Source organism: Necator americanus, chromosome III, assembly GCF_031761385.1.
Source record: "Necator americanus strain Aroian chromosome III, whole genome shotgun sequence".
NCBI classification, from domain to species: domain Eukaryota; kingdom Metazoa; phylum Nematoda; class Chromadorea; order Rhabditida; family Ancylostomatidae; genus Necator; species Necator americanus.
The window spans coordinates 32,977,694-33,005,539 of NC_087373.1; the positions used below are offsets into that span (position 1 = coordinate 32,977,694).

General features: G+C 36.4%; 1 protein-coding gene across 1 annotated transcript; it reads left to right on the top strand.

The window, feature by feature from the left end:
• Nucleotides 1–309: 309 nt before the first annotated feature.
• On the top strand, nt 310–27,846 carry RB195_011744 (uncharacterized protein; the record flags this gene model as incomplete). The annotated part of the gene is made up of 13 exons (XM_064193292.1): nt 310–378; nt 19,619–19,732; nt 21,635–21,698; nt 21,769–21,862; nt 21,933–22,029; nt 22,184–22,258; nt 23,516–23,597; nt 23,802–23,934; nt 24,131–24,261; nt 24,871–24,954; nt 26,191–26,287; nt 26,514–26,625; nt 27,733–27,846. 13 exons carry the CDS (start codon nt 310–312, stop codon nt 27,844–27,846), a joined length of 1,266 nt encoding a protein of 421 aa, XP_064050875.1.

The window sequence follows — 27,846 nt, forward strand, 5'->3', positions numbered from 1 at the left end:
GAGCAAATGCACTCTGACAACGGAAAAATTTTTTTTTCACATTTTTCTATAGTTTCTATTTGGAGAGAGATTCTCGACGCTTTTTCCAACCAACCGTAAGCTTATTTTAATTCACTTCTTTTTTTTCTATCTCTTTTTTTCAAGTAACTTTCGGAAAATTTCAGACAATCCTCCGCATTTCTTTTTTCTTTATCTCCATTACAGTAATGCTGCTCGTTATTACTCGTCTGTTGATTTTTGGCCGTCGAATCGTATTGATTTTTTTACGTCAGATACAGATTTTAACATAGTAATGACAATTTGCAGGAAATGATGTCATCGGATTCGGACGATGAGTACGAAGGTTGGACTCACCTGGAGCCACGTACACCTTTTCAGGTCAGTGTGGAGGTCCTCTTGAGGAAAATAGCAAGAAACCCGCTCTCTTGTAGAGCATAGTTATTTAATTGACCAGAAGATTACACGATTGATTATTTTTAAATCTGAAAAAAAATTTCTAAAGGGTTCAAAAAATCTCCTTCATTTCCGACGTTTTCCTAATTTTGAACTATTTTTTAATAATAATAATTTTTAATAATTTTTTGAACGCCTCGTACAGCTGAAAAGGCTGTGGCTTGTAGCTCTTCATACAAGAAATTCTTCCAGTTGGAGTCGGAAATAAAAAAAGTTGCAAAAAAAAAATTAAAAGAAGGAAAAATAAAATAATAATAATGGATAGTAATAAAGTAATGATAAAACTAAAAATAAAAGATAAAAGGTGAAGTTAAAACGAAAATAGTCCAACAATTAGTTAACTAACCGATTAATAATTCAAAAACCACTAAATTTTAGGAACATGAAACACCCTCCAGCGATTTATAAATAATCTGCGTGTCATTCGAAGTAACAAAGAGAACATGGAATTTTCAGTTCTGAACTTCTGGAAAAACTTTTCCCGATTATTCCTACAACAACAAAATAGTTGGTGTTTGACGTAAATAAGTAATTCCGAACAGAAGAACTTTCTAATGACTTACGCAAATCCGGGAACTTTGCCTCCTGAAGCAATTATTGCAACACATTTCTTTAAGAATAGCATACTATCAGGAAATGGGTAAATGTCCACAAATAAATAGGGTTAAGGATGTAGTACACGAGTATCAGGGGTCTCATAGCGCTTAATTCTACGGAACTATCCAGAAAAACAGCATGGAAGACCATCTAGCCGTTGCGAATCTACTACGAGGCACCTAACAACGTGTCACGTATATGTCCACACGGGCGCACGCAGGCGCGCTCCTCTGCGAGCGAGCAGAAGGCATAGAGCATCCTATTAGCCCATTCTCAGGTGGATTGCTTGCAGAGGAGGCGTGTATGCTGTTTTCGCAGACGCGGGACGTTATTAGAAGCCTCGTAGGGGGAAAATTCAGTTCGACAAGGCCGTGTCACACCTTTTTTTCCTCAGACTGTAAGGAAATCCAACGTTACCGTGCTCATACTCTTAAATTGTACCGCTAACCCTATCTATTCCTAGAGGAATCCTAGCGCCCTCAATGTGTCCATACTCAAAAGATGGAATTCTAGTAGAAACAAGGGAATATGCAAGGCATGCAAAGCATTTAGAAAAAAATTGGACCAGGCTGAAACACCAGGCGTGTCATTTTTGCGAGAAATTACAGCAATTTTTCATCGGTACTCAAAATACACGCACTCAATATTAGCTCAGCAGAATCGTTGAACCCCTGGAAACTGGCATGAATGCTTCTCATCTATCACAAAAAAATCAATAACGCTTCTTTTCTTCGTTGAATCAATATGCACGAAATACGTAAGGCAGTACAGCTTGTCTTAGGTTGTTCCATTCAAAAAATAGCCTCTCTACTCCTGGGAGTTTTAAGCTGCCTCATGTTAATGAAAAAATATTAAAATTTTCCAAAAAATACAACTGAAACAAAAAATAATGGTTGAATAATTTATTGTGTATTGTAAGTGTAAATTGTAATTCATTAAAAATTTTTTTAAGGAATCGTATCGTTTTTAGGGAATCTGATAAATAGATATGAATACGGAAATAATAAATAAATAAATAAAAACATATATATATATTTATATGAGTAAATAAATATGTAGCATGTGGGGGCGAAAAAAAAAGATAGAAATTCTAAATCAATAGGAATTTTGTATCCAGTTGGGAAAAACACGGAGAAAAACGGCCGGTGTTACGGTATTGCATAGCCCAAAAATTGAACCTTAAAAACTGAAAAGAGAATTATGGATGTGAGCTTTTGAGACGAATCCTTCCATGAAGGAAAAAAAAAACCAAAAAGTCACGTGATATTATAAGAACTCAAAAGCGTTATTTTTCCCTTACGAGGATCCCCCGTCGGCAGACGTTAATAAAGACACGTGATATATCATCATCGTGACGTCATATATCCACTATTTCTTTCGGAGATTCTCATCCATTGTCGCTCCAGTGTGTGCTCATTCCTGCATGCTTTCGACATTTGCTACGAACGAGTCAAAAATAGCCTCCGTAGGTCTCAAAAGAACTCATTAATTGCGTTCAATTCTCCCCATTATCACTAAGAAGACGATGCGTCATTTGATGTTTAATGTCGCCACCAAAATAGAATCCACTTATGAAAAATGTATACACAAAGTTCGCCATAAATATGGTCACTCGATAAAAATGGAGTTATTCAAGCGAAATTGATCAGAAGACAGCAAGCATTAATAATGATCTATTAATAATCTTATTAATAAGAAAAAAGGTCTTTCTTCAATATGACTCTACTTGATACGAACAACCACCTTCAGACGCTCAGGGTAGGACTGCTGTTTTTGCTTGGTTGCTTTTTGTTTAGAAAAGTGTTCGGAGCATGAATGATTGTCATTTTTTTCTGCTTCATTTTTTTCTTAGTTTACAACAGAATTTAATCAATAGTATAATTACTATTAAAAAAGTTAATTAATTACAACCTAATCCACATGTGTCCCACCTAATCGGCAAGTCAACGATCCCTTTCTCTCAGAACTCAGAGTTAGGGTCGAAGAAGTCGCTGACCTGCCTATTATGGATCCATGACTTATGAAGCAACTTATGGATCTTCTATATGACAAATATTTGATATGCTTGGAAAAGACTTATTTGTCAACTTTTCTTGCACATATAAGACCTAAAATCCATTTCCTACGATAGCTTCCACTTGAGAAAATTTTCGACAAATATAAAAACTGGCAATAGAACTAGGGAGGTCCAAAGATAAATTGATCTACTAAACTTCTCCCAACATGGTGAAATGAACGAAGAATCGAAAGATTTGCTTGAAGAAAGAAAAATGAAGCGCGAAAAATGATCATGTTTATGATGCACCTTGTATACCTAAATATACATAAATGTAAATATTAGCATGATAAATAATCATATAGGAAGTGGACATAAGAATAACAAATAAACAGTAATACAACAAATAAACATAAAATTAAAACATCCGAGTTTGATAGTGGAAAAACTTTGGTTTTTTTTTTTGAGATTTCCTCTTCACAGTGCCCCTCTTTCACATTCCACCTAATTTTGAGAATATACATTAGAAAAATATATTAATAAATGGTGATAATATGGATAAATAATGTCAAATAAATAGCATATGAATATAATAAAAAATCCATGATTTCATCGCTTTTCCCTGTCATCAACTTCACGCATACGTCGCCGATACTTGCTCTTTGAATGAGTTTACTATGAGGTGGGCCACCGCTACAGATTTGGTGAACCCTTCAATTCCGTGGAAACCTTCGTTTCATTCTATTCAGGAATAAGGAAATTCTATTCACTATATTCAGGAATAAATGACTAAATATAGTAAATAAATAATAATAAGAGTATGACATTTTGAACGGTCCACAATTTTTTTTGGAATTTTTTAAGCAGTATTACTCTAATTGAACACATTTTATCAGTTTAAAAGCCGTCAGTTAATCCTGATGCTGGAAAGGTTATCCTAATACTTCCATGAATTTGTTCGTCTTTGGGCAGTGTAGGCGCTACAGTATATGTACTGAGTCTTTTTTCTAAGTGTCTTTTTTGAAATTGACCACTGGATTACATAAGATGGATTTTAAAAAAATCCAAAGAGTTCAAAAACTCTACCACAGTTCTGACCTTTTTCAAATTTCTTGGGCTCATTGTAGAGCCGAAAAAGCTGTATGAAGCTAGCACTTCTCAATGGACTCTTTTTTTCTAAATTGCTCCAGGTTTACTCGGGAAAAAATTAAATTAAAAACAAAGTACAACTAACTTCAATATTTGGGAAAACACGAACTTTCTGGAATGAAAAACACTCCACTTTAACTATTCGTTCTTTTTCTCACAATGAGACTTGAACTTTTCTCAATTCTCGATGAAATTCTTGATGGCAATTAATTTAATTTGTACCAGAACTTTGTTGTTTTTTCATGTTCCATCGTAAACAAACTGATCATTGATCCTCGAAAAGTGCGAAAAACAGAAATCAAACGAGTCTGTTATTTAAAAATCTATTCTTTATCTATTCTTCTAAGTTTTGTTTATGTGGACGCGTTTTTTGGCGCAATCAATGAATCAAGGAAAAGGACAGCGGGCTTCTTGTGCTCCATTCACTACTCCTACTAATGGAATTCTCGAAAGGAATGATATTCTCCCGAAGGAAAGGAGAGTGTTAGAAAATGTATCTTACTTTCCCGAGAATTTCTAAGAAATTCTAAGGAAATCCACAGCACTCCATTGTTCTTTCATAAGTGTGTTTTTTGAAGTTGGCCACTGGATTACATACGATGGCATTCAAAAAAAAATTCCTAAGAGTCTAAAAAATCTCTCTCACTGTTCTGACCTTTTCCGAATTTTTAGAACTCATTGTATGGGTTTTTAAGAGTCATCCTAAAAATACCAATGCTAAAGAACAAATAATAATAATAATAATAATAATAATAATAATAATAATAAGGATACTTGGTTGTCGATGCAGCCGTCCAGACAAAAACAGGAAAAAGAAAAACTGGCCAGGCTCTTTTCAGCCGCTTTCAGGCATGGAAATTTATTCTTACCAAAATCAGAACGATCACATTCTTGTATCCTATTGCATTGAGAAAAATTTTATTTATTATAGTTATTGTTATTTTATTCACTTTTATTATTTATTATTTACTTATTTTTTGCTCCATCCTCCATGTTTATAAGCGCGGATCAAAAACAACCAGACTCAGAACCAAATTAAGCAATGATTCGTAGGAATCAGCAGTACATAGGATTACATACCATTCAAAAATTTTATTTGCCTTAGATATCAAAACAAAACACTGCAAATCAATGAAATATGCGTAGATGATACCTCTAATATGAAAAATGAAGGTAAATTGGGATTTTAGGAAAAATATGTATACACATAATTTTTCTAGAATCACAATAGCATATGAAAATGCGCAAATTCCAGCTAACTGACATGCTTACTCGCCGTAGAGCAGAAAATTGAAGAAAAATCCGGAAATATAGAGGTCGATTCAAGAATTAAAGTGGAAAGTCGGGCAATTTTAGAAGTGGTTATCTTCTCGGACATAGAGAAAAAGGAAAGGAAAAAATACTGCTACAAAAGAAAAATTTGGATCACGCCGTTTCATTCCTGTTCAAATCTATACATTTTTTTTAGAAACTGTTTCAGCTTTTTCTTTTACCCCCAAATGAAGGGTAAAAGCACTTTTTAAAAGTGAGTAGATGAGTTTGTTTGACTCAAAACTCCGTTTGTGTGAATTTTTTTTCCCCGAACATCCTTCATTTGACTCAGCAGAAATTTTTGCTGCTTCCTTTCAAGCTGATCTCAGACCGTTGTTGTTTCCTGTCTTAAGCGCGAGTGACGCATCCAGATAATCCTCGAGAAGAGAGGATTTACGAGTGATCCCGAGGTGATTACGAGATTATCACAAATTAGAATTTTCTCATGGGCTTACCTCTCCGCAGACTTGTAGACTTATGGTATTGAAGAGAAAACACGTTATCGCAATATTCTGTCGATTTAAAATTGAATTTCTTTTATTTTTTTCTACTAAGAAATACTGACGACCAATTGACTAAAAAAATTGGGACATTTTTTCGCGTAAGGACCCTACTTCCGCGTTGACTATGGGTAACCATGCCGCAGTTTTTTTTAAATGAAAGTCCATTTAAAAGATTTTTTCACCCCAGTACCATAGAAACAGCAGGAGATATGCGAGAATGAGTTGGCAGTTGTTAGAAAATTTCACGGAAGCATTTTTGCAAATCGGGCGGGTATATATCCAAGGGTGTAGAGAAAAATCGCTGTAATACTGTGAGGTGCGGGAAAAAATAGATTCTTTTTCTGATCAATCAAATATGGAATAATGATAATTATATTTTCTGGTGATTTTCCCTTACTTGAGCAGTTTTCTCTGTTCTTTAGCTCTTTTCTACCTGAGTTTAATTTGGATTAAGTCTGTGTCTCTCTGATCTGATATGTAGGTCTGATAAGTGGCGCAGCCGGTAAGAGGTTCGTGTGTGACGACGCTGTCGATGGTTCGAAACCCCACCGGCGCCAACCAAGCCTCTCATCCCTCCGGTAACGATAGATTGGAGCTAGACATGTCGGAGAAGATAAAAACATTACTGACTTAACACTGGGGATTTCCCCCGCAACTAATTCTACGGCTGAACGTGAACTCATAAACCTCAAGCTACTCTGAATTAATGTCGAATCCGTAGGCGCATCCCGATAGGGATTAGTCGACGCCGCGCACTTTATCTTTTATCCTTTACTTTCATGAGTCATGGAAGTTTTACACGAGTCAATGTGGTGATGCTCGGATGACGCTCCGATGCCTCACTCATTCGAATGGATTATTGGAGACGAGAAATGAACGGAAGGATTAGTGGAAAAACCCTTACGGCTTCAAAACATTTCAGAAAAAATGTTATTCATTGCTATTGTTATTGACTATTGTTCAAGTTATTGTTATTTATTCAGAAAAGAAAATTCTAGGAACTTTTTCAAAGTCAGAATTACAGGATTAGATTCAACATCATGAAATGTAGAAGTGGTCACCTAAGTAAAAGGAGGCAGTGGGAAAATAATGTTTTTCAAATTAATTTAGTATTATAATCTAATTCTCTTGGTGAAATGTACCCTGGTACATATATTTTAAGGTTGCCTAATTTTTTAGACCTTAAATATTTTAAAAAAATATATAAACAACAAGAACCATAAATAATTAATAATAATAATTAAATCAGAGCTCATGACGTGTTCTCCAGATTGCGATGATCTGATGATTGATCTGGATTTTTATTTTGTTCGGCTCAAATATTCAATGACCACGTTTTCTTGACCTTCAACAGCTTATTATGGATTCTTGCTTACCCTATTACTTAGCCTTATCTTTTTTATGGATCTTATCTGAAAGGTTCTATAGACTTTTGGTCGCAAAGTTCTCCTTTATTCTCTTCCATATTCATTAATTCTTTTCCCTTCACTACTAATGTAATTTTTTTCTTTTTTCTTGTGTTTTTTCACGTCATTTGCTCTCATCCGAAGCCGAAGTTAACTCACTTTGGTCTCAGGTTAGATTTTTTTTTTGACCTCGTTCCCGTTTCTAACTAAATCTGAAGGAAGTAGCCGTAGCGGAAGTAGTATGTAGTTCCTAGATGTAATAATTTTTGGAACGGAAAGTGTAGTGCCGCCAAATCTGATTATCAAGCCATTATCCGTAGATGAGTAACTTTTGCTTCCGGGTAATCTACATTGGCATGAAGTGATCTATGAACTCAAATCCCAGCGATCTTTTCCTATTTTCACATTTCAATGATCTTATTCCATTAATTTATTTTTCAATTCTTTTCCCCCATTTCTCCCAGTTATTTTTCATTTTTCCATTATTATTTATAGCCATTATTATTATTTATTATGTTTACTTTATTTTACTTTTCATTATTTTTCTATTCATTTTTCTCTTTTTCTTCAAAATATAATGGTAAGACCTAGAGAAAGCGCATATTTTATGTTAAGTTGTTGTGAATTCTATATTTTATTTTATATTTTAGTGTCACCAACACTAAAATGCGGATATTTTCACGGATTTAGTGTTTCTTTTCGGAAAATTTAATTTTTTATTTCATGTAGTCACACAAATTTACAAGAAATTTTACTTTTATTTATTTGGAGTTTTATTTGGAATTCCATAAAATTTTTAAGAAAATGACTTGCTACTTATCCACTCTATACGATAATCGAATTCTTTTCCTGCAATTCAACGATCTTGAAGGAGTAGATCATCCGGAAAGTTCCACTATACTCCGAGAATGTTATTTTCGAGAGAAACTACATATAACCCCGTTTTCTGTACTTATTCATATGAGTTGCAACCCTATCGCATTATTCTCTTATAAAACTTTATTTTATATGCGTATATGCAATTTTTTGTATGTCTCTTCCTCGAATACATTCAGAATTTGAGGAGAATTTTTGTTTCAATGAGTTTTTTTTGGAGAGCTTAGGTAAAAATATTAAAGAAATATATTCTCCTAATTAACTATAGTGCGCTCATTTCTGATGCATGCACTTTTGTTACTTTTACTTAGAAGAAATGCGATGTAATTTTACCCCATAAATTTGTTTTGTACATACAAAAATTTCAAGCTTCAAATTCATCGCCTTTGTGATTCGTTAGAGGATACAAAAAAGGTATCTGTAGTAAATATTTATAGTATTATAGTAAGTAATACTAGGTAAGAAAGTAGTAGGAATATAATAAAAGTATTTTGGGGGAAAAAAATTCAGCTTCAGTGAGCAAATAAATAACAAACAGTGATGTTTATAAGTGATAGTAACAAAATATTTTAAAGAAGCATCAATCAAAACAGTCAGTAACAGTAAAAATTATTGAACATGTTTAATTTGTTTTTGTTTTTCAGTAGCATAGACTTTAAAAAATAAGTTTTTTTTTGTATACCAATGATCACTTGACGACTATGTATATTCCGTTGAAAGTCACTAGAAAACCATAAAACATGAACACCCAGATAGATCAGCCTACCCGACGACACAACTTTTGACACCCATAGGAGTAATGAATGTGAAATCAATTCTGATAGCATTAATTTTTTTCCCGAGAAGGAAAGATACGAGAATGACCGTTTACTTTTGATTCAAATGGTTTATTGCATTGTTTTGTGCTGTAAGTGCAGACCTGTGCCAGATTAGAGGATCTCTCTGTGATCCGAAGCGCTTTTTCTAACGTTGCGATAAATTGTAAATGCTTATATCCTCAGGCGATTACCGTAACTTCCTCGAATCGTTTATCTTTTGTTTTAAAACCCACGTAGAAAGTTTTTGAAGATGGTTTTTCTTCAGGAAATAACCTTTTAGGAACGAATGCTTTCGTTTCTGCGATTAAGTGCAGATAACGGGATTGCAGCGAAAATGCAGTGGAAATTAAAAACGAATCCTCAATTAGATGTCCCCTCAGATAAATTCAATTTTTTCGTCGTAAAGTTTCTTTGTTGACAGAGAAGAGCTTATTAGCTCACCCATAGTTTAGTTACACTCCTTAATCAAGGAGTTTCGTCTGCCTTCTAAATTTTTGAACGAATATTTAAGTTCAGATCTCGTGTCCAGTGTCATTTATTTACGTGGATATACGCGCCAGGACGAATAAATATGTCCAGGCTAGATACATTGGAATTTACTGGATATATTTATGTAGCTGTGGTTGGGGTGTTGCATATCGACCTGAAGGTTACGACGATAGTGGAGCACTTTGTCCCTTGATTTTCTTTAATAAATAAATGTAGCCAGCTAACTTTCATCCTTATCGCACAACTACAATCAGGAGGTTAAAAGTATAACTGGATAATCATGCGCTTGTCTACTTGACTGTTCGGCCGGGAGCCTTCTCTAATCCAACGGTACCGCTCCAGAACGATTTCCTCGCTCTGCGTTGTAGGCAACTATCCTACACCAATCGCTCTGGCGCTAATCACGCTCCCTCAACCCATTCGCTTGGGTCTTCGCTTTGGGAAACCAAAGGAGTTCTGAGACTCGTCACCTATTATGGGTGCGATCTTCTCTCCTGGGAGAACACCTTCGAGACCCTCGATCACACTCCACGACTGCCTTGGGCCTTACCCTTAAGTTGAACGAGATGTCCAGTCAACCGCAGCCGTATATCGGGCTTCCGCCACGACGGGGAGCTTCGGGCTAGGCAGAATGGCAGGTTCACTATAACTGTGAGCGAGCTCTTTATATTAAGGATTCCGAAATCACCCAACGAATCTGAGGTGGTACGGATTTCAGGTGAAGTATTCGTATACGGGATTGTAGATTAAGATTTTAAGGAGAGGGGGGTGATTCTGTCCATTTCTTCTTAATTGCCGTAAAAAACGGCCTGGAAGATACGGCTTGGAGCGTTTCGGCGCGCTACTTTCTACAGCGAGTTCGATTGGGGCGCGCCAGCCGTGTGCACACGCCGCATCTTTCGGGCCGTTTTTTTACGGCAATTAGCAAGAAATGGACGGAATCACCCCTCTCTCCATGATCTACGATCCCATTTACGAATACTCCACCGGAAATCCGTACCACCTCAGATTCGTGAGGTGATGTTTTTAAACCTACGAAATCGGTAAGGCAACGTGACGAATTTACTACCTACAGTAACAGTATGCAACAAATTAAAGTATAAAATTGGATTTCTACCAGTACACGGTACTAGTCATAAAATGAAAATTTGTCCGCTGTTAAATGCATCGAAGGAACGGAAATACGCATATGCACTCATTCAAACATTGGAAATATTCGTTCAGTAATTGCTAAGTCCTTCAACGAACTGCTACTACACCGAGTTTGTGTCGGCAAATCGATCGAATAATATTGTATAACACGATTTGAAAAAGAAGACGCAGTTTCATTGTGTTTGTCCTCCCAAGGACTGGATACTGGCACAGATTTATCCTCAAAAAAACCAGAAGTCTAGGACAGATCTCTCTTGGTTTGTTCAAACCATATGAATGAGAAAAAAAAATGGAATCATGGAAAGGAAAAATGAATGAAAAATGAATTTTTTCTCGAATATCTTATAAAATGCCTTCTTAGATCGTTTTATGGCACAAAATAACGGAGATACTGCGTTACTCCATAAGTAGCCCATATACTTGTGAAAATGAAGCTTTATTACGGGATATCGCTGTAAAAACTTCCATCAAAGCGTAATGCGTAGGAAATTTGAAACCTGTGATGTAGATCATTTTTCCAGATAATCTGATCACGTATTAACGTATCGTTTTCATTTATTTCAAGCCGATTACGAGCGATCTATGCAATTTCTCCCCTAACTGCTCAGATTTGTGTGAGAATGATTCTAGGTTATGTTTACGGTAATGAACATATTGTTTCTGCTCGTATATATTTATTTGCTGTCTAATATTTGAGATTGAACTATGGGTTGAGCTCAAATTTCACTTCTATTCCTAGTCTGTCGTTAATTAATAGTTGGATTAGTCAATTAATAATGGATAGACCGACTGATGGATAATAAATAATGGATAATTAATTTGATAATTACCAAATACAACTGCAAGCGCATACTAATCTCTCTGTGGTCGACAAATTGGTACCAGACTTGTCCGGGAGGATAAAAGCACCCGCTTGACACATCGGCTGGCCCCAGCAAGTCATTGTATAGGCCAGTTACACGTTCGTAAACCTCAAACGATTTTGAATTGAAGTGAACGTGGTGGCGCATCCCAAGCTGATTGATACGCCAGTGACTTTATCCTTTATCCTTAAACAGCAAAAGCTGCCCCATTCGTATAAGCGTAGCGAGCGTACGCTGCGGATTGCCCTCGTTTTATTACCCGTAATAAGTTGCATCGTCGTTTTGTTATGCCCAAGCGGATTGATACGCGAGTGACTTTTTCCTTTTTCCTTTTTAATTACCACGTACTAGGTAATTAATTTATTTTGTGATCTCTCATTCAAGTATCCGGTAAAATCCTGTTAAGGATTGTACAATGGTCCCTTCATAGAAACATGCTATTTATTAGAATCATTATTCAATATTTGTGTGGTTCTAAGCACGCAAATGCAAAAAAAAAACTGGGTCAGTTTTTTTATGATCATTTTTTAAACAAATTATAGAAAGAATTGAATAAAATTGCAATATTTTCCACTATATTCTTAAGTAATGAAGGAGACATAAAAACAGCAAATAATAACAATAACAATAACAGAAATAGAAGAATGGACAATGAAGTAGAAATTTTTGGGACTTCTGGATTTTGTGAGTTTTTTTTTTTGGATGCGTGATTAAGTTCAAGGACGTGTTTGAAAATTCTAAGATCATTATGAGTTGTGTTTTTAATGGTTATTTGATTTTATTCATCTGTCTATGTTTCCTTCCAATAACTAGGTTTATCGGAAGATTCTCGAAAATTCCAAAATCAGGTCCATTTGATCGGTTAACTCGGAGTATACTAGCTATTCGGAGGTTCTCAAACTGATTCCTCATAGAACGTTCACTCCAGTTGATTTTCAGCTATGTCTTACTTCTCTAGACACGAATCTTTGCCCCTGTGGTCTAGTGTCCTTGAATCGTTCTAGTGCATGCCGGATTTTTCTGCATATTAGTTAGTTAGCAGTTCCCCTAGCCTTCCTAACTTCTACATTCGACGGCATCTATATGGATGGGGGTGTGGTCATGTGGCTATGCGTCGGCCGCCTTCTTCACTCATTCTATTCGCTTCACCACCTCTTCGTCTGCAACTAAGCTAACTGACAGGAAATTCTGACAGCACATTCTGGGGATGCTGATGGTGAGTTTTAATCAAAATTAAAATCGACGTCACTGGGTGAAGCTGCAACTACACAAAAATGTCAAATTTCACGGAAACCCTTAGGCTTACGACGTTGAGAGGTGACGTGAATCGGTGACAAACTGCTAATGCAAGCGCACAAACATAGTTTCTCTAGAAATTTTCCTTCGAGCTTCATTTATTTATCATCCAAACTTCTTTAAGGGCTCTTAGCCTTTTTTTGTTGTTGAGAACTCCTCTACTTATGCTTACAAGCTACAGTACACCTCTCTATAACTCTAAATTTATCCTAGAGTTCTTGAAGTCTGTAAAATGTTGTTTTTCGAGCAAATTTTTGCTAATGCTACCGAATGGTTTTATGAGCTCAACTAAGAATTTGCTGAAACATCATTTGCCTTTGTTTATAGCTTGACATTTCAGGAAAAGTAGTTTCGCATCCGGAATTGTCCAAGAAATTTGTATTCTTTGGACGATTCTGGATGTAGAATCAAATTGTTTCTTGTCTGTCTTCGTTTGCTTGAAGAGAACAGAAATTCACGAAGTGACAAAGAAGAAGTTGTGTGTTCGATAGAAATACATTGTTGTGCAGAACTTAAGGACGAGTTAGGTAAAGTAAAATAACATTATTAAAAAGAAATAATATTATTAACAAAAAATATTAACGATACGGTATGGAAATGAATGAAAATGTGAGAGGATGCAATGTGCCAAAGGTCCCTCAGTCGTTCACAGAAAGTTGGACGTCACATGACGTGAGGTCAACGTAACGAAATCCTAACCAACCAGGATGAGAGCACCTTGCAAATGAGGGGGGACGCTCAGGAGTGATCCGAACCGATTGGGTGCAACCCTGACAGGACAAGACATGACAAGTTAGGACAAGTTGACAGAAACCATCTCACACGTTTCAAAGATTGCTCATGTAAATACATATAAATATGTATAAATTATTTAAAACACGTGCGTAGGAGGAATCCGTCGACGAAGCGTTAACGACCCGATCGCGGATTTCATCGAAGAATTGAAATCTAGTAGTTATGTCATCACAATCACTATCTCAGAGTATTGCCGTGGAATTCCTTGCTTTGTTACTGAAAAAATTTTGCGGAAGATATATTTATAGCATATTTATATGATATATTTCTTTCCTGTCGCAGGAGTAGAAGCCATGGCTTCATGCTGTCCTCTGGTTACTCATTTCATTGCATTTCAGAGTTCCACTAAATCACTGGTCAAGTTTTCCTTGTTATAACTTGTCTCGACTTGTCTTGACTTCTCCTGACTAGCCTTGTCTTGTCTAGCCTCGTCGGTTGTACCCAATTAGTTCGGGCACCTTTTGATGAGCATCGCACTCCGTTTCAAAGCGTGCCGTGACGTCCATGGTGATCAAACACACAACCTATTAAAAATGACGTCCCACTTGTTACCGTAATATCCGGGGAACCATCATAATTCGCGGTGAATTCAGTGTATAATTATTGTCCTTGGGTGGGTGTAATATAGCGGTAAGAGGTTCGGCTTCCTGCACGATCGATCCGAGGTTCGAATCCGCCCAAGTGCTCACCAAGCCTTTCATCCCTCCGGGGTCGATAAATTGGTATCAGACTTGTCTGGGAGGAGAAGAACACTAACTTGACACATCGGCTAGCCACCGCAAGTTATTGTATAGGCCAGTTACACGTTCGTAAACCTCAAACGATTCTGAATTGAAGTGAACGTGGGGGCGCATCCTAAGCGGATTGATTAACGCTAGGAACTTTATCCTTTATCTTTAAACAGCAAAAGCTGCCTCATTCGTAAAAGTGTAGACACTTTGCGGATTGTTTTCGTTTTATCACCCGTAATAAGTTGTATCGTCGGAGAGACGGAATCCTTATTAATTATTCTCTTCGGATAGAATCGTCACTTGTGTTGATCTCATTGCGTATTTCTTTCAGTTACTTTCTCTATCATACTGTAACAGTTCTTTCTGTGTATGCTCCAAGTGGCCACCAAGCTATCCTACCTGTCACGTGACATGTCATTCGAAAATTAGTTTCGTCCTCAAGTTTTGCACATCAGTGCAGGATGCGCTTGATTTTGGCGAATTATTCTGGATATTTCTCGCATAAGGTCTTCCTGTTTAGAACATTGCATATTCCGCTAAGCTCTCATCAATAAATCAGACTACTTTCCTTTCAACGAAAAGAGCAAGTTGTTCGAAGAATTCTGTCAAGAATCCAATTCCCGAGAACTGGAGAGAAAAATTGGTTGGCTAGTAAAATTCGAATAATGTGGTTGTAGTATTTGTAGTATGTAGTTGTGCAAAAATTTTCATACGTTCTCTCAGTCTGTTATTCCGGTATGAAAATGTGCACACACGCACACAAAACACATCGTAATTGTCGCATGATTCGTTCATTGAGCCGTTGTATCGTTTGTTTTTCCAAGGTTATCGCTATTAAATCGGCTTTTCAGTAATGAACATACACAAACACACACAAACACATAGAATAAGTCTTTTATTATATAGCATGATAGTATGATTGAGTTACAAATAATTACAGACCATTAGCGAGTCAGTAGTGCATCATTGTCTGTCTGTCTCCTACGGAAAGATGGAAACATCCAACTCCATTGAGCCTTTCGCCTTTCCATCACTTCCCCATTGTGTGGATTTTCTTCCTCTCTTACAGCATCGTTTTTTTTTTCTTGGGACGTTTCGTAATCAAGAGGTACATGGAACTTTTAGCTATTGAAGTCGAAAGAAATATTGAAATAGCGAAACGAGGGCATGGATGCGATGTATTTTATTGCACTTTTCGTAACACACATGTACATTCGTGAGGGCTATCCACCAGAAAATGGATGAAGGCTCTATGACGTAAACGTCTCACCACCCACATACGTACAAGGCTGAGTCGTTTTCTGCAAAGTTTTTCCGGAAATTCCCCCCTTGGTTAAATTGAAAAAGCATAAGAATTAATTTGAAAATCTTCTGAAATCTCTCGGGACTAACAATTTTTGCATTTCAAAATTGAAATGTTTAGAACCTTCACCATCTTTCCTCCCTTGGATTCTTCCCTCATTTTTCTTCGAGAAAAAGGAGTAAAGATTCGATTTTTCGACGGGAATTTCCAACAATGTTTTTAACCAATTACTTATATCTTTGATTTTATGCTAACATTCTGTCTAACGGTGAAATTTTGTGTTTATAGCCAAATTTTCGTTTGTTTAGGCTTCGAAGATTTTTCTAGTGTAAAAAAAATAAAACCTAGACATATACGCATGTTTGGAGCTCTATTTACTTATTTATTTGCCTATTTATTGTATTTAATGTCTTGCCAGAAAGAGGAAAAGGTAAGATAAGATAATTAGGAAGATATCAACTTTAGAAATATTTTTGCTCGCCTTAAGCTAAGCAATTAAGTTAGATCAAGTAAGTTAAATTAGTAAGTTAAATTAAACATTTTGGCGGTATTTTTGCAAGAATTGGTGATGAAATGAAATCAGTCCACTACGGAACCAAGTTCAAATAGATTAATTTATCAAATCTGCGCCAGAAAGCTTCAAAAGCCTTTTTTCGACTTCTACAGCAGATCCTGAGAATTTTTCTCAAATCTATCCACAAGATCCAGGAATGAGGGTGGGATTTGATTTGATTAAATACGGCGGCTCGGCGTGTTTCCAGACAAAGATATTCTTCCAAGCTGCCTATGTATTGTGGAAGACGAGGTGTGAAAGCAGGCAGATGTTGGAAAGAAAGTCTTGATGCTTCTAATTAGCATCCGCAACGTAATATTAAAAAAAAACTCGCTCTTGGCGCCGAACGCGCCTTCATGCTCCACTGACAGGGCCGGGTTATAAACCTAAAGTGCATTCTTTGGCGTTTTCTTTTTCTTTTCAGCTGAAATGTGTATCGAACCGTAGAAATTGTCATCGGCAGTCGCAGTCCTTCAGTGAGTAACGAATCAGAAAAAAATCAATAATTGTCGTATCAATCATAAATTGTTATCGGAAAACACTGGCAATCGAGGTTGATTGGAAGAATTTCACGTTTATTCCGTTTTCCGGGTGTAACGCAGTCGGTTAGAGGTTCCGTTGATCAGAGGTTCGTATCCGCTCTGGTGCTCACCAGACACTTTATCTTTTATTCTTTTACTTTACTGAATAATATTGACCAATTGATTGAAAAAGTGAAGGATACATAGCTAAACAGTCACATAATCCTCAAAAGTGTGGGATCTTTTCGCTTAAGGACCCTTTTTGCCGCACTGACTATGTTCGACTCGACTGTCTGTCAATGGTTGTTTCCATCATTTCTCCAAAATTTACAAGACTAAAATTTCTTCCAAAAATTGAAAAGAAAAATTATCTCTATAAATATGCTGCAGCTGAACGCAACGCTGAACATTTGAATTGCTCCCTTAATTAAAGGCATCAGCCCACGAATCTGAGGTGATGCAGATTTCAGGTGGAGTATTCGTATACAGGATGGGAGACTACGGAAAGGAAGGTGATTCCGTCCATTTCTTCCTAATTGCCGTAAAAAAACGGCCCGGAAGATACGGCTTCATTCGTTTTGGCGCACCATTTTGTAAAAGAGGTTCGATTGGAGCGCGCCAGTCTTGTGCCGCGCCGCATCTTCCGGACCGTTTTTTACGGCAATTAGCAAGAAATGGACGGAATCACCCCCCTCTCCGTAGTCTCCCATCCTGAATACGAATACTCCACCTGAAATCCGCACCACCTCAGATTCGTGGGGTGATGCCTTTAATTACGAAATTTTCAAACAAAAACCTTCGATTTGTGAAAGCGCGGATAATGAGAAATTCGGAAGGAAAAAGTGTAGCATTAGAATAGTAAAGATTGCTGCATTTGTTATAGGGAATTCCAGAAAGATTTCATTTCACTTTGCGTTTTTTTCAAAATTCAAATTGTGCCCTTTTGTTCCTCATTTAGATAGGGCACAACTGTAGCGACAGCGCTGAAAAGCCCGAGTCGCCATTCCATAGACAATTTTTAATAGAAATGATGTTTTTGCTACAATAATACACATCTAAACGTTAATATATATTAGATGTTCCTGAGAAGTAACGAGAATTGACGTCAATTCCAGCAAAATCATTTTCAACTGGTAAATTAACGCATCCGAGTTATATTCCCGGATTTTTCGGCTAGTAACTCACTTCCTAAATCAACCATACATGACGTTTTTGAGCCGGCATCCGGAAATTGACATTATTTATACGCGTATTGGCGCTATTCGAATGTCTCACACTAAATATGGGCGAGTTTCCCACTACGAACCTTCGCCGTGCTCCTAGAATAGTCAGGTCATATGTCTTCACGTCCGTCCCGTCCATATGAGGAAGAGTCCGATATTCAGACGAATTATCTATTCTTCTATGCCGCCCGTGAGGAAGTGACGGGTTTATTGGGTCCAAGAAGAAAAATCCAGAAATTAGTTACATGATAGGAATAGGATGTAGATGAAATGGATCGAATGTTTACAGTTTTAAGTGGAGAAATTAAGCCTAATATGATTGATTACGGTATTTTGTTATCATTTCTTTGAGAAATGACAGTAAATACAATAAATATTAGTAGTAAATGGTTTATAAACAGTATAGAAGTGGAAAATATTCGTAGTAGCCCTAAGTAAGCCAAAATAAGAAATAGACTCGTTACTGGGACGTTTTGCGATGTCTTGTTTTTTGCGGCGCTATTAGCGCACATCAGAAACCATGTCATTTTCTTCACCAGGTCACCGAGAGAATCCCTCAGTTTTTGAATTTGGAATTTTAAAAGAATTGCAAAATTAAGCAATTATCACTCTTTGTATTGAAGCTCAGCAAGGGTAAAGATTTTTTGTGTAGCGCTATAAGCGATACGCAAAACGAAATCCCGCACCGTTCGTGTTCACAAAATGTTTTTGTGGCTACATAATTTTTTTTACTTGCTTAAAGTCAAAATTTGTAAAATGAGGTCGTGGGTCAAAACGACATTAACCAAGGTGCAGTTGCGTAAGCTGCTGCGCTCGAAGCGCCACGGTGGAGAAGTCGGTTGGAGCCGTGGCGGGACCCTCGCGAGTTGCAGCAAAGAATGGTGCTAGCAAGGGTCCCCTAACCGCTACGGTTCTCTGCACCGCTCGTCGAGCGCAATCGCTTTCGTGACAGGACCATTCTTCATGTTTTTTTGTCCCTACCGTAATTTACTAAGGATGAAGCTACGATTTCTCAAGATAAAATCAAAATTCTTTTAGAATAACAAATCAGAGGATTATTTCTGGATGGTATGAAACCATAAATAAGTAAAATAAACAATAAACATACTAACAATAAGAACAATGAATAAATAAACTATAAATGCATAAAGAGCTGTGGCGCAGCCTGAAATAAAGGTCACAATCCTCAATTATCTTTATAGAAACTGGCTAAAGCGTGAGCTCATCAACGGAAGTTACAAAAATGTGCTCTGAAGGTTATGGCCCTCACATCAGCTTTGTTCTTTTGCTATTGCTTGTATTTATAATTCCATAAGATCCAGAAATAATATCGATATTATCTCATAAATGTGTTGGTCCTATTTCAACAAACCAATTTTTTTCCTTTAGTAAATTATCATGACAAAGCTGTCATGTTTTCGGACGAATCCCCCTTCGAAATGTGTTTTTTTTCACCAGAATATGAATCAGAATCATCCAGAGCCAGAAAATTATCCAGTGAAATAAACAGAACAGAGATTTGAAAGTTTATTTGAATGTGCACCGACGGCACCATCTATTAACGTCACTCATTTGTTTTTCAGGGTTACCGTACCTATGTGGCTTTAACCTACATCGGTTTCAATATTGTGGGATTTGTTGTCAACTTATGGGTATTATATGTGGTTGCACCGTTGCTTTTCGCTCCAGCAGTCAAGGTTAGTGTATTTCAGGAAATCTACCTATGCTACTTTTTTAAAAGTAGAGAAAAAAACTGAGCTTCTGTTCATGCTTGGATAAATTTCTAACTTGAACTTGGTGAAAAGACACGGAAGAAGAAAGAATTGTGTGAAAAGTCGGAGATTTTAGCGCTTTGTGTTGCAGAGGACAATAGTGTCTGAAGAATTTATTCATGCGTTTCCTTGAGGTCTCATAGAGATATAGGTCGCATAGGGTTAGGTTCTTTTTAAATGCGTTCGAGAAACTTCCAATGGATGCACCGCGGAAACGACAGGGGTTCGCACCGGGTCTCATTCTATGTGCCTCGTGTCGTAGTGATTATGGGTGTCCCCATAAGGAATAGGACCTTTTACATGGGCTTTCGAGGCCTGTATATCTACCCTACAAAATGTTGGAATTCATAATGAATAAACTTTATGGAAGCAAAGATAAAATTTCTAGCGTTAAGATTTTTCTGGGGAAGGTCCCAATCACAGGAAATGAGAAACCGTTGGAGGAAAGAGAGAAATATGAAAATTAGTAGACTCATCGTTCCCTAAATGAAGTGCTGATCCTGAATTTCTTTAGTATCAGTTATTTTTATTTTTTTGTTTCTAACTCACTAATTAGTCCATGCTTAATGGCATCACTTCACGACTGTGGGGTGGTACGAGTTTCAAATGGGTTATGCCTACGCGGAGTTATAGATTATGCAGAGAAGGGTGATTTCGTCTATTTCTTCCTAATTACCATAAAACGGCCCGAAAGATACGGGTTTGAGCGTTCCGGGGCGCTATTTTCTACAACGAGTTCGATTGGAGCGCGCCAGCCTCGTCCAGCGCCGCATCTTCCGGACTGTTTTTTACGGCAATTAGGAAAAAAATGGACGGAATTACCCTCCTCTCCATAACATACGATCCCGTATAGGAACCCTCCACCTGAAATCCGCACCACCCCAGATTCGTGGGGTGATGCCTTTAAGTTGTTAGAAGACCACCCCAACATCGTGCTTCCCGTTACTGTAGAATACTGTATGCAGAATAATGTAGGATAGTACACTCTACAAAATTTCTTCTCTTCCGCTGTTCACACAGAAGCCTATGGCTCACATTATCTTTGCTTCGTTCCAGATTACATAAAGCTCTAAAAAATAAAAAAGAGATAAAAGCAAAGATAAAAATTGTGCAGAAAATTAAATAATTAAAAAGGAATGGAAGCTTTCGAGTGAAAAGCCATATAGAATCAAAATATAGTTCAGAAAAAGTTCAGCAAGTTGTACCTTCAGAAGATGCGGCATTTTGCACGGCATGCAGTTGGAAAATAACTAAAAAAATAAAGTAAAATAAATACCAAATACTTCTTAGGATACTTTTCATCTTTTCATCTCTTACAAATCGAGTAAATCATTGATTCATCAGTGATTCATTGAATATTTCCACACAGTCCTTAGCCAAAGGAGAAACTTAATCGATATACGAAAAGTTTCTGGACAGCCAGCGCAGTGAGAGGTGTGGATGTTTACTACACAAAGTGCCTTATATTATTACGCAAATGGAATACGATGATTACATGGCGCGTTTGTATTTTTTTTTCCCAGTTTTTCTGGAATTTTGCTCGGGACTTTTACGTTTTTGTGAACAGGTCATATGAACAGGAAATCATGCGTCAATTACTAATATTAAAGGACAGATCTGGAAAAAAAATTGATGGGACCCACACTAGACTTTTTACGATGTTCTTGAAACGTTTAGTTAAAATTTCTTCAGTAGTGTCCAATATGTATAAAAGTAGATAAATGAAGTGAAAAAGTGTAAATACAAATAATATGCGAATAAACCAAATAAATATGTTATCTTTTCAATGTCGACAATCCATACTTGATCTATTATTAATACATTTAGGTCCCAAAAAGCATCTTATTCTTCATATTTGCTCTGGTTGTTGGCGATTTGACAACGATGATTGGTAAATTTTCCTAAAATTGCAGGATATAATCCCATATTTTTGCATGAATTTGTAATAATTTTTACTTTAGCGATGTTACTACTAATCATCGAGTTAGTATTTGGAACATGGCAATTTAGCGCTGCTGCTTGTACTTCGTATTTGGTTCTGGATTCTATGAACAAGTAAGGATTTTTTTCCACCGAAAAAAAGAGATTGATCCACAAATGTACTGATAAACACCTGCGCTTCTAGGTTTGTCGCTCCAATCATAGTGTTCCTGATCAGCAGGACATGCTATACTACGGTATGTCTGGATAAAGCTAGAGGAGAACGTGCGGCTACATTGAAGGTCAGCTTTTTCTAATGATTTCTCCCTTTTGAAAAAAATTAAAGCATTTCCATGTCATCTTTTTTCCATGTAGCAGAATTTCCGTTTCTTTCATCCCCATATCTCTGTTTATTTTCGAATTTCCCGCTTCTTCTTCCTATTTCCCTCCGTTTAGCACGCTGTTCTACAAGTAATTTTTGCGCTCGGATGTGTTATGGTACTACTTTGGCCTGTCTTCGCTTATTCACAGGTAGGTGCATTGTTTTTAAAAAAATAATAGTAATATTAATAAGAATATTTTCAAAGCGTAGTCGCTCGTCTGTCGCTTATAGCCGAGCAAATTTTCGAGTTATAACCGTTGAAAAACCCTTTGTTGAATCTTAAATGTACAATTTCCAGGGAGTATCGCAAAAATGATCAAAAACACCGTTTTTCTGTTTTAATAATTTTTGAGAAGTCTACTAATTGAAAATTAGAAATTAATTAATTAAAATTTGGAAAAGTTCATCACTTTTAATCGTCGAAGTCGAGCAAAACGTATTCGAAATTTTTCCACGAATTTTTCCAATTTTCCAATTTCTGCTCCCAACTTTTCTTAAATTGGCTATAGACAGCGTGTGTTACATAATAGGCGATGTTGGGATCTCTCCACGAATACTAAGGAAGAGGGATGTAGTCCACGATTTTGAGCGTGATAACGCTCATTTCCCTTTAATAATCCAGAAAAGTCTACGGTGCACAGATGTCCAGAACGAAGCAACTTATTACGGGTAATAGAAATGGGGCAATTCGCAACTCAGCGATTGGAGCAGCATCCGCTGCTTGTTTGTGTTATACTAGTTGGATCATGGACATCGGAAAAAGACTGTATTGCTTGCCCCCATCCGCTCAAAACTTCCCGCAACAGGAGCCGCTCAACACGCACAATTGTGCACGCGATGCGAAGCGCTTTCGTTCTATCACCTGTAAAAAGTTGTATCGTTGGAAAGACAGTTCAAACAAGGCTGTTTTATTTTTCGGAATCATTTTGTGAAGATATAATAAATTAATTCTGGTCCATTTCCTCAGTAAATTTATTTATTTTAAAATGTGCACGAAATCAATCTAGAGCATATAGATATATATGAAAAGCTAACTAAAACCTTTTAGAACATAGATTTTTCGGGTACGATCGATTAATGATGAAGCAATTTCTTTCAAGTTTTGTTTTAAAATTAAAACTTCTCCCGATGACCATTTTTAGAACTCTGGTTCTCAACGTCTTCTGTTAGCATTCTCTTGCCCAACTTTCGTTCTATTTTCTTACAATAACATCACCACCTCCATCTATTTATGGAGAAATTCTGACATTGTCAATGTCGTGTCGTGTTGCCTCTATTTTACTTATTGAGGCTGATAAATTCGTTTCTTTTCCCCGAAATTTTGTTTAGGTTTTAAAGGTGTCACATTATCCGAACAATGTTCTCGCACCTTTTTGTTTACAAGTGTTTACTTCCGTTTTCTTTAGGTCTACACCTTCTACTTCAATCCCAACAATGCAACAAACGAAGTGACAGTGATAAGAAAATGTGGATTTTTACCACCACCAGGTACGCATCCGTGACAGTTCAAACTCATTTATTGGCACTGTTGTGATCAGTTCATTAAAAACTCGCGGGAAAAGATCGCAAAATTTTCACACATAATTTTCTCTGGGAAGAGAAGCTGGTGCAGTACTTTTAGTGATCAATAAACACTTTTTTTTTGAATTTTGAAACAATTTTGAAGCAGATTAGTGGATTTTTCTTTTGCAGAAATACAATTCTGGTTTAATCTTGTGGCTTGTATCACTTCATATGCTGTACCGTTGTTCGGTATCGTCTATTGGTACGTATCCGTGCCATTTTTCCTCAAACGACGAGCTTTGACGACATTAGTGGCATCCAGGTGGGTGGTTTTTTGTTTCTCTGGCTTCGGCTATCCAAAAACACTAAACTGTATGGAGGAGTTGTGGAAAAACGACATTCTCCACAAAACAGATAAAAATAATGGCATTTTTCTTTATCCCGACAACCGTTTTTCTTATCCAGAGAACACATGTGAAAAATTGATAGGAAAAATTTGAAAAAAATGTGGATTTCAGTTCTATGGACACTGCATTACGTAAAGTGATCACAACTGTTTTTCTGCTTACCGCTATTTATGTGCTATGTTGGTCACCGTATTGGGTCTCAATGTTCGCTCACAATATCTTCGCGATGGGAAAAAACAGCAGTAAGTTTCTTATTTTTCTCCCACTATCTAAAGCTAAACGTTAAGGAGAAATTCCCTCAACAAACTCGTCCAGCACTCGTTTTCACTTAGTTGATGTGCAAATATTTGAACTACTAGGCGTTCCTTGTCTGGATATATCCGAAATGAATCCTTTCTTTCCCTTTTCCTTTTCCCTTTCTTATAACTTTTATTACAAATAGGAGCAAATACCGCTGAGAGTTTAGAAAATCCTTTTTCTTTTTTTTCAGTTTCTATTTGTCTCCAGAAAAGCTAATCAGTGAACGTTGAACAGAATAAAATAACGTTTTGAATTGTTACTTGTGACCTTAAGACTGGATACGGTAGCATTTTATTACAGTTGCCTAAAAGCTAAGAATAATACGGTAATATATTATATCACCATAGATATATGAATTCATACAAAAATACAAACATAAAATACAATAAACACATACACAACACACATATTGATACAATATACAAATATGTAAACAAATAGCATAGTAAAGAGAGCCTGCTGTGAACTATATAAAAGTTATTTATTCATATATTTTTGTTGTGGGCAAAATTTTTTTTGAATTGAACTAATTTTTCCTCGGATTTTTCCAGTGATCATCGTCTCGTACTTCATTCATCTTCTACCATACGTTAGTTGTGTCGCCTATCCGCTTATTTTCACGTTACTTAATAGAGGTGAGCTGTTTCTTTTTTTAGTAAAATGATAGAAATAAAAAAGGAAGATAATCTCCAAGTTCTCTCTTCTTGAAACCTTAGCATTAGGAAGTGGATCTATGTTTTTTTTTTGTCATATCAATGAGGTTTAGGTGAAACTTTATTGTTAGCCTCACTTTTCGACAACGACTCGTCTTTATCAAAGGCCTAAAAATGGTTTGAGGTCTTTGATGCCATGCGTATGTCCCATCAAACTCCTCTTCTCTTCTTGCCAAGCCTCGATAATGCTTTAAAGGCATCAGCCCACGAATCTGAATCTGAGGTGGTGCAGATTTCAGGTGGAGTATTCGTATAAGCGATGGTAGATTATGGAGAGAGGGGTGATTTCGTCCATTTCTTCCTAATTGCCGTAAAAAATCGGCCCGGAAGATGCGGCGCCACACAAGGCTGGCGCGCTCCAGTCGAACTCCTTGTAGAAAAAAGTGCGCCCGAAGCTGTATCTTCCGGGCTGTTTTTTACGGCAATTAGGAAGAAATGGACGGAATCAGTCTCCTCCCCATAATCTACTATGCCGTATACGAATACTCCACCTGAAATCCGTACCACCTCAGATTCGTGGAGTGATGCTTTTAAGTACACCACGCAACACCTTCAAAAGGAAAACAAAAACACTATTATTAATTTTTTTTCCTTTTTAACGTTTTGCTTGGTGTGCTTAAAGCGATTTTGAGGTTTGTCAAGGAGAGAGAGGAATTTGATGGGATATGCATGGATCTCCAACCATTTTCAGGCCTTTGATAAAGACGAGACGATTGTCGAAACGTGAGGCTAATAATGGTTGTAGCGCAGTCGCTAAGAGGTTCCGCTGTTGCTATAATCGATCATCGTGTTCGAATCCGCCCTGATGCATACCAAGCCTTTCATCCCATCGAAAAATTGGTACCAGACTTTTCTGGGAGGACAAAAACATTGAATTGGCACATCGGCTAATAATAAAGTTTCACCTAAACGTTGTTAGCATAACAAGAAAACATTAAAAAGAATAATTACCCAATTAAGATAATTAATTAAGGTTTAATTATCATTTGTGTTATAAATGACATAGTGGTGATATTCGAATCACCATAATATTTGAATCTACTGAAATTTCGAATATCGAATCGATCGAAATTTCTTGGTTTTAATTCAACTCATAGCGATTGAGAATTTTCCACACCCCTGAAAAACTGTATACTGTATTTTTTGTCTTCACTTCAGGAATCCGTTCTGCACATGCAAAAATCGTACAGGATCAACGTCGTCGTTTCCGAAGCCTTACGGACGAAGCAAGCGCTCAAATACGAAATGCGATCAGGTTCATCTGAAAATCTTTCTTCTGGAACCAAATCTAGATCAAGTGAAAAAACACAACCGTAAATTGACCCTGATCCTTGTTTACCGCGCTTTTTATAGCATCAAAAATTGTGTTTTTGAGGATTTTATGGAACCATTTCGATGTTTTTCAGCCTCTTTTACAAGCATAATTTTTTTCAAAATGAATTTGATTATTTCCATAAATTTGATAAATTAAATGTTTTTAGATCCTTCCCATCAAAAGCATCGTCGACCATTCGATCCCAAATGTCATCCTATGTTTTTGAGGAACCTCGAAAACCTGAAAAATCCAATTCAAATAGCCCCGAATTAATTCGGGTAGGTTTCTATGCGCATATTGATTGAAATTGATTGGGTGGAATTCAGTTTCTAATACATATGTATAATGTGAAATATATTGAACACGGATTTTCGAAATTTTCTCGTACTTCTGAATCTATTAACAAAGAGGCAAGGATATTTCAGTATAAATGATGGTGATGTTTGATACACATGGATTATTTTATAGAAATAAGAAATTTTCCTTGTTTTTTCAGTCCTCAAAAATCTGGACATAATTCTTAGGAATAACTTAGAACTACTTTAGAATTCATAAATATCGTAGCTTTTTCGAAAATATTGTTTCCTCAGACGGTCTCACCGATTTTTTTTTCTCAATTTTGCCAAATTCACTTTTTATTCTTTTGATATTCATGAAAACACAACTACAGAGAATGCTTCTCTCTTTTCAAATACGAAGACTACGGTAATTTCTCCTAGGAAATCAGCTGCTTGTCCTTCTTTTTTTCAAAATTGCTATCTGCCTGGACGGAGAAATCTGGATACGGAGGTTCATTAACAGTTGTTTTGAAAAAATTGCATAAATAAAGTACAGGTTGTTTTTTTATCCCACATGTGATACCCCAAATGTACGAATTTTTTTCGAAAAAATCAAAGATCAAATAAATTTTCAGGGATTAAAGCCCGCTTGATTTGATCCGGGGATCTACTAAACAACATGCAACACTGGGACCTTTAAAATGAAAGCCATTCACCGAGTTCCAAGAATTCTTTGAATAGCTTTCGTTAAAAATATCTGTAGTAAATAAATATGTTAAAAATAACACAATTAATGCGAATATAAATAATGAGAGAAAAAAATAAAATAATAGAATAAAAACTAAATAAATAAATTTGATGGTAATAGTAGTACTAATAATAATAATAAAAATAAAAATAATAATAATAATAGTGATAATAATAAAATAGTAATAGTATTACAATAATAATGATAATAACAATAACAGTAATGATAATTTTATAATAGTGATAAAATAATAATAAAAATCGAATAATAATAGTAATAGTAATAATAATAATAATAATAATAATAATAATAATAATAATAATAATAATAATAATAATAACCCTACTAAATATTTTCAGCCACAGCTGCACTCAACTCAAGTGTACTGTAGCCCAGATGTTAGCAAAGGGAATTCCACAATTAACACCAAAGGATCGGTGACGTCATTGGATGATTCGGAAACTCTTCTGTAA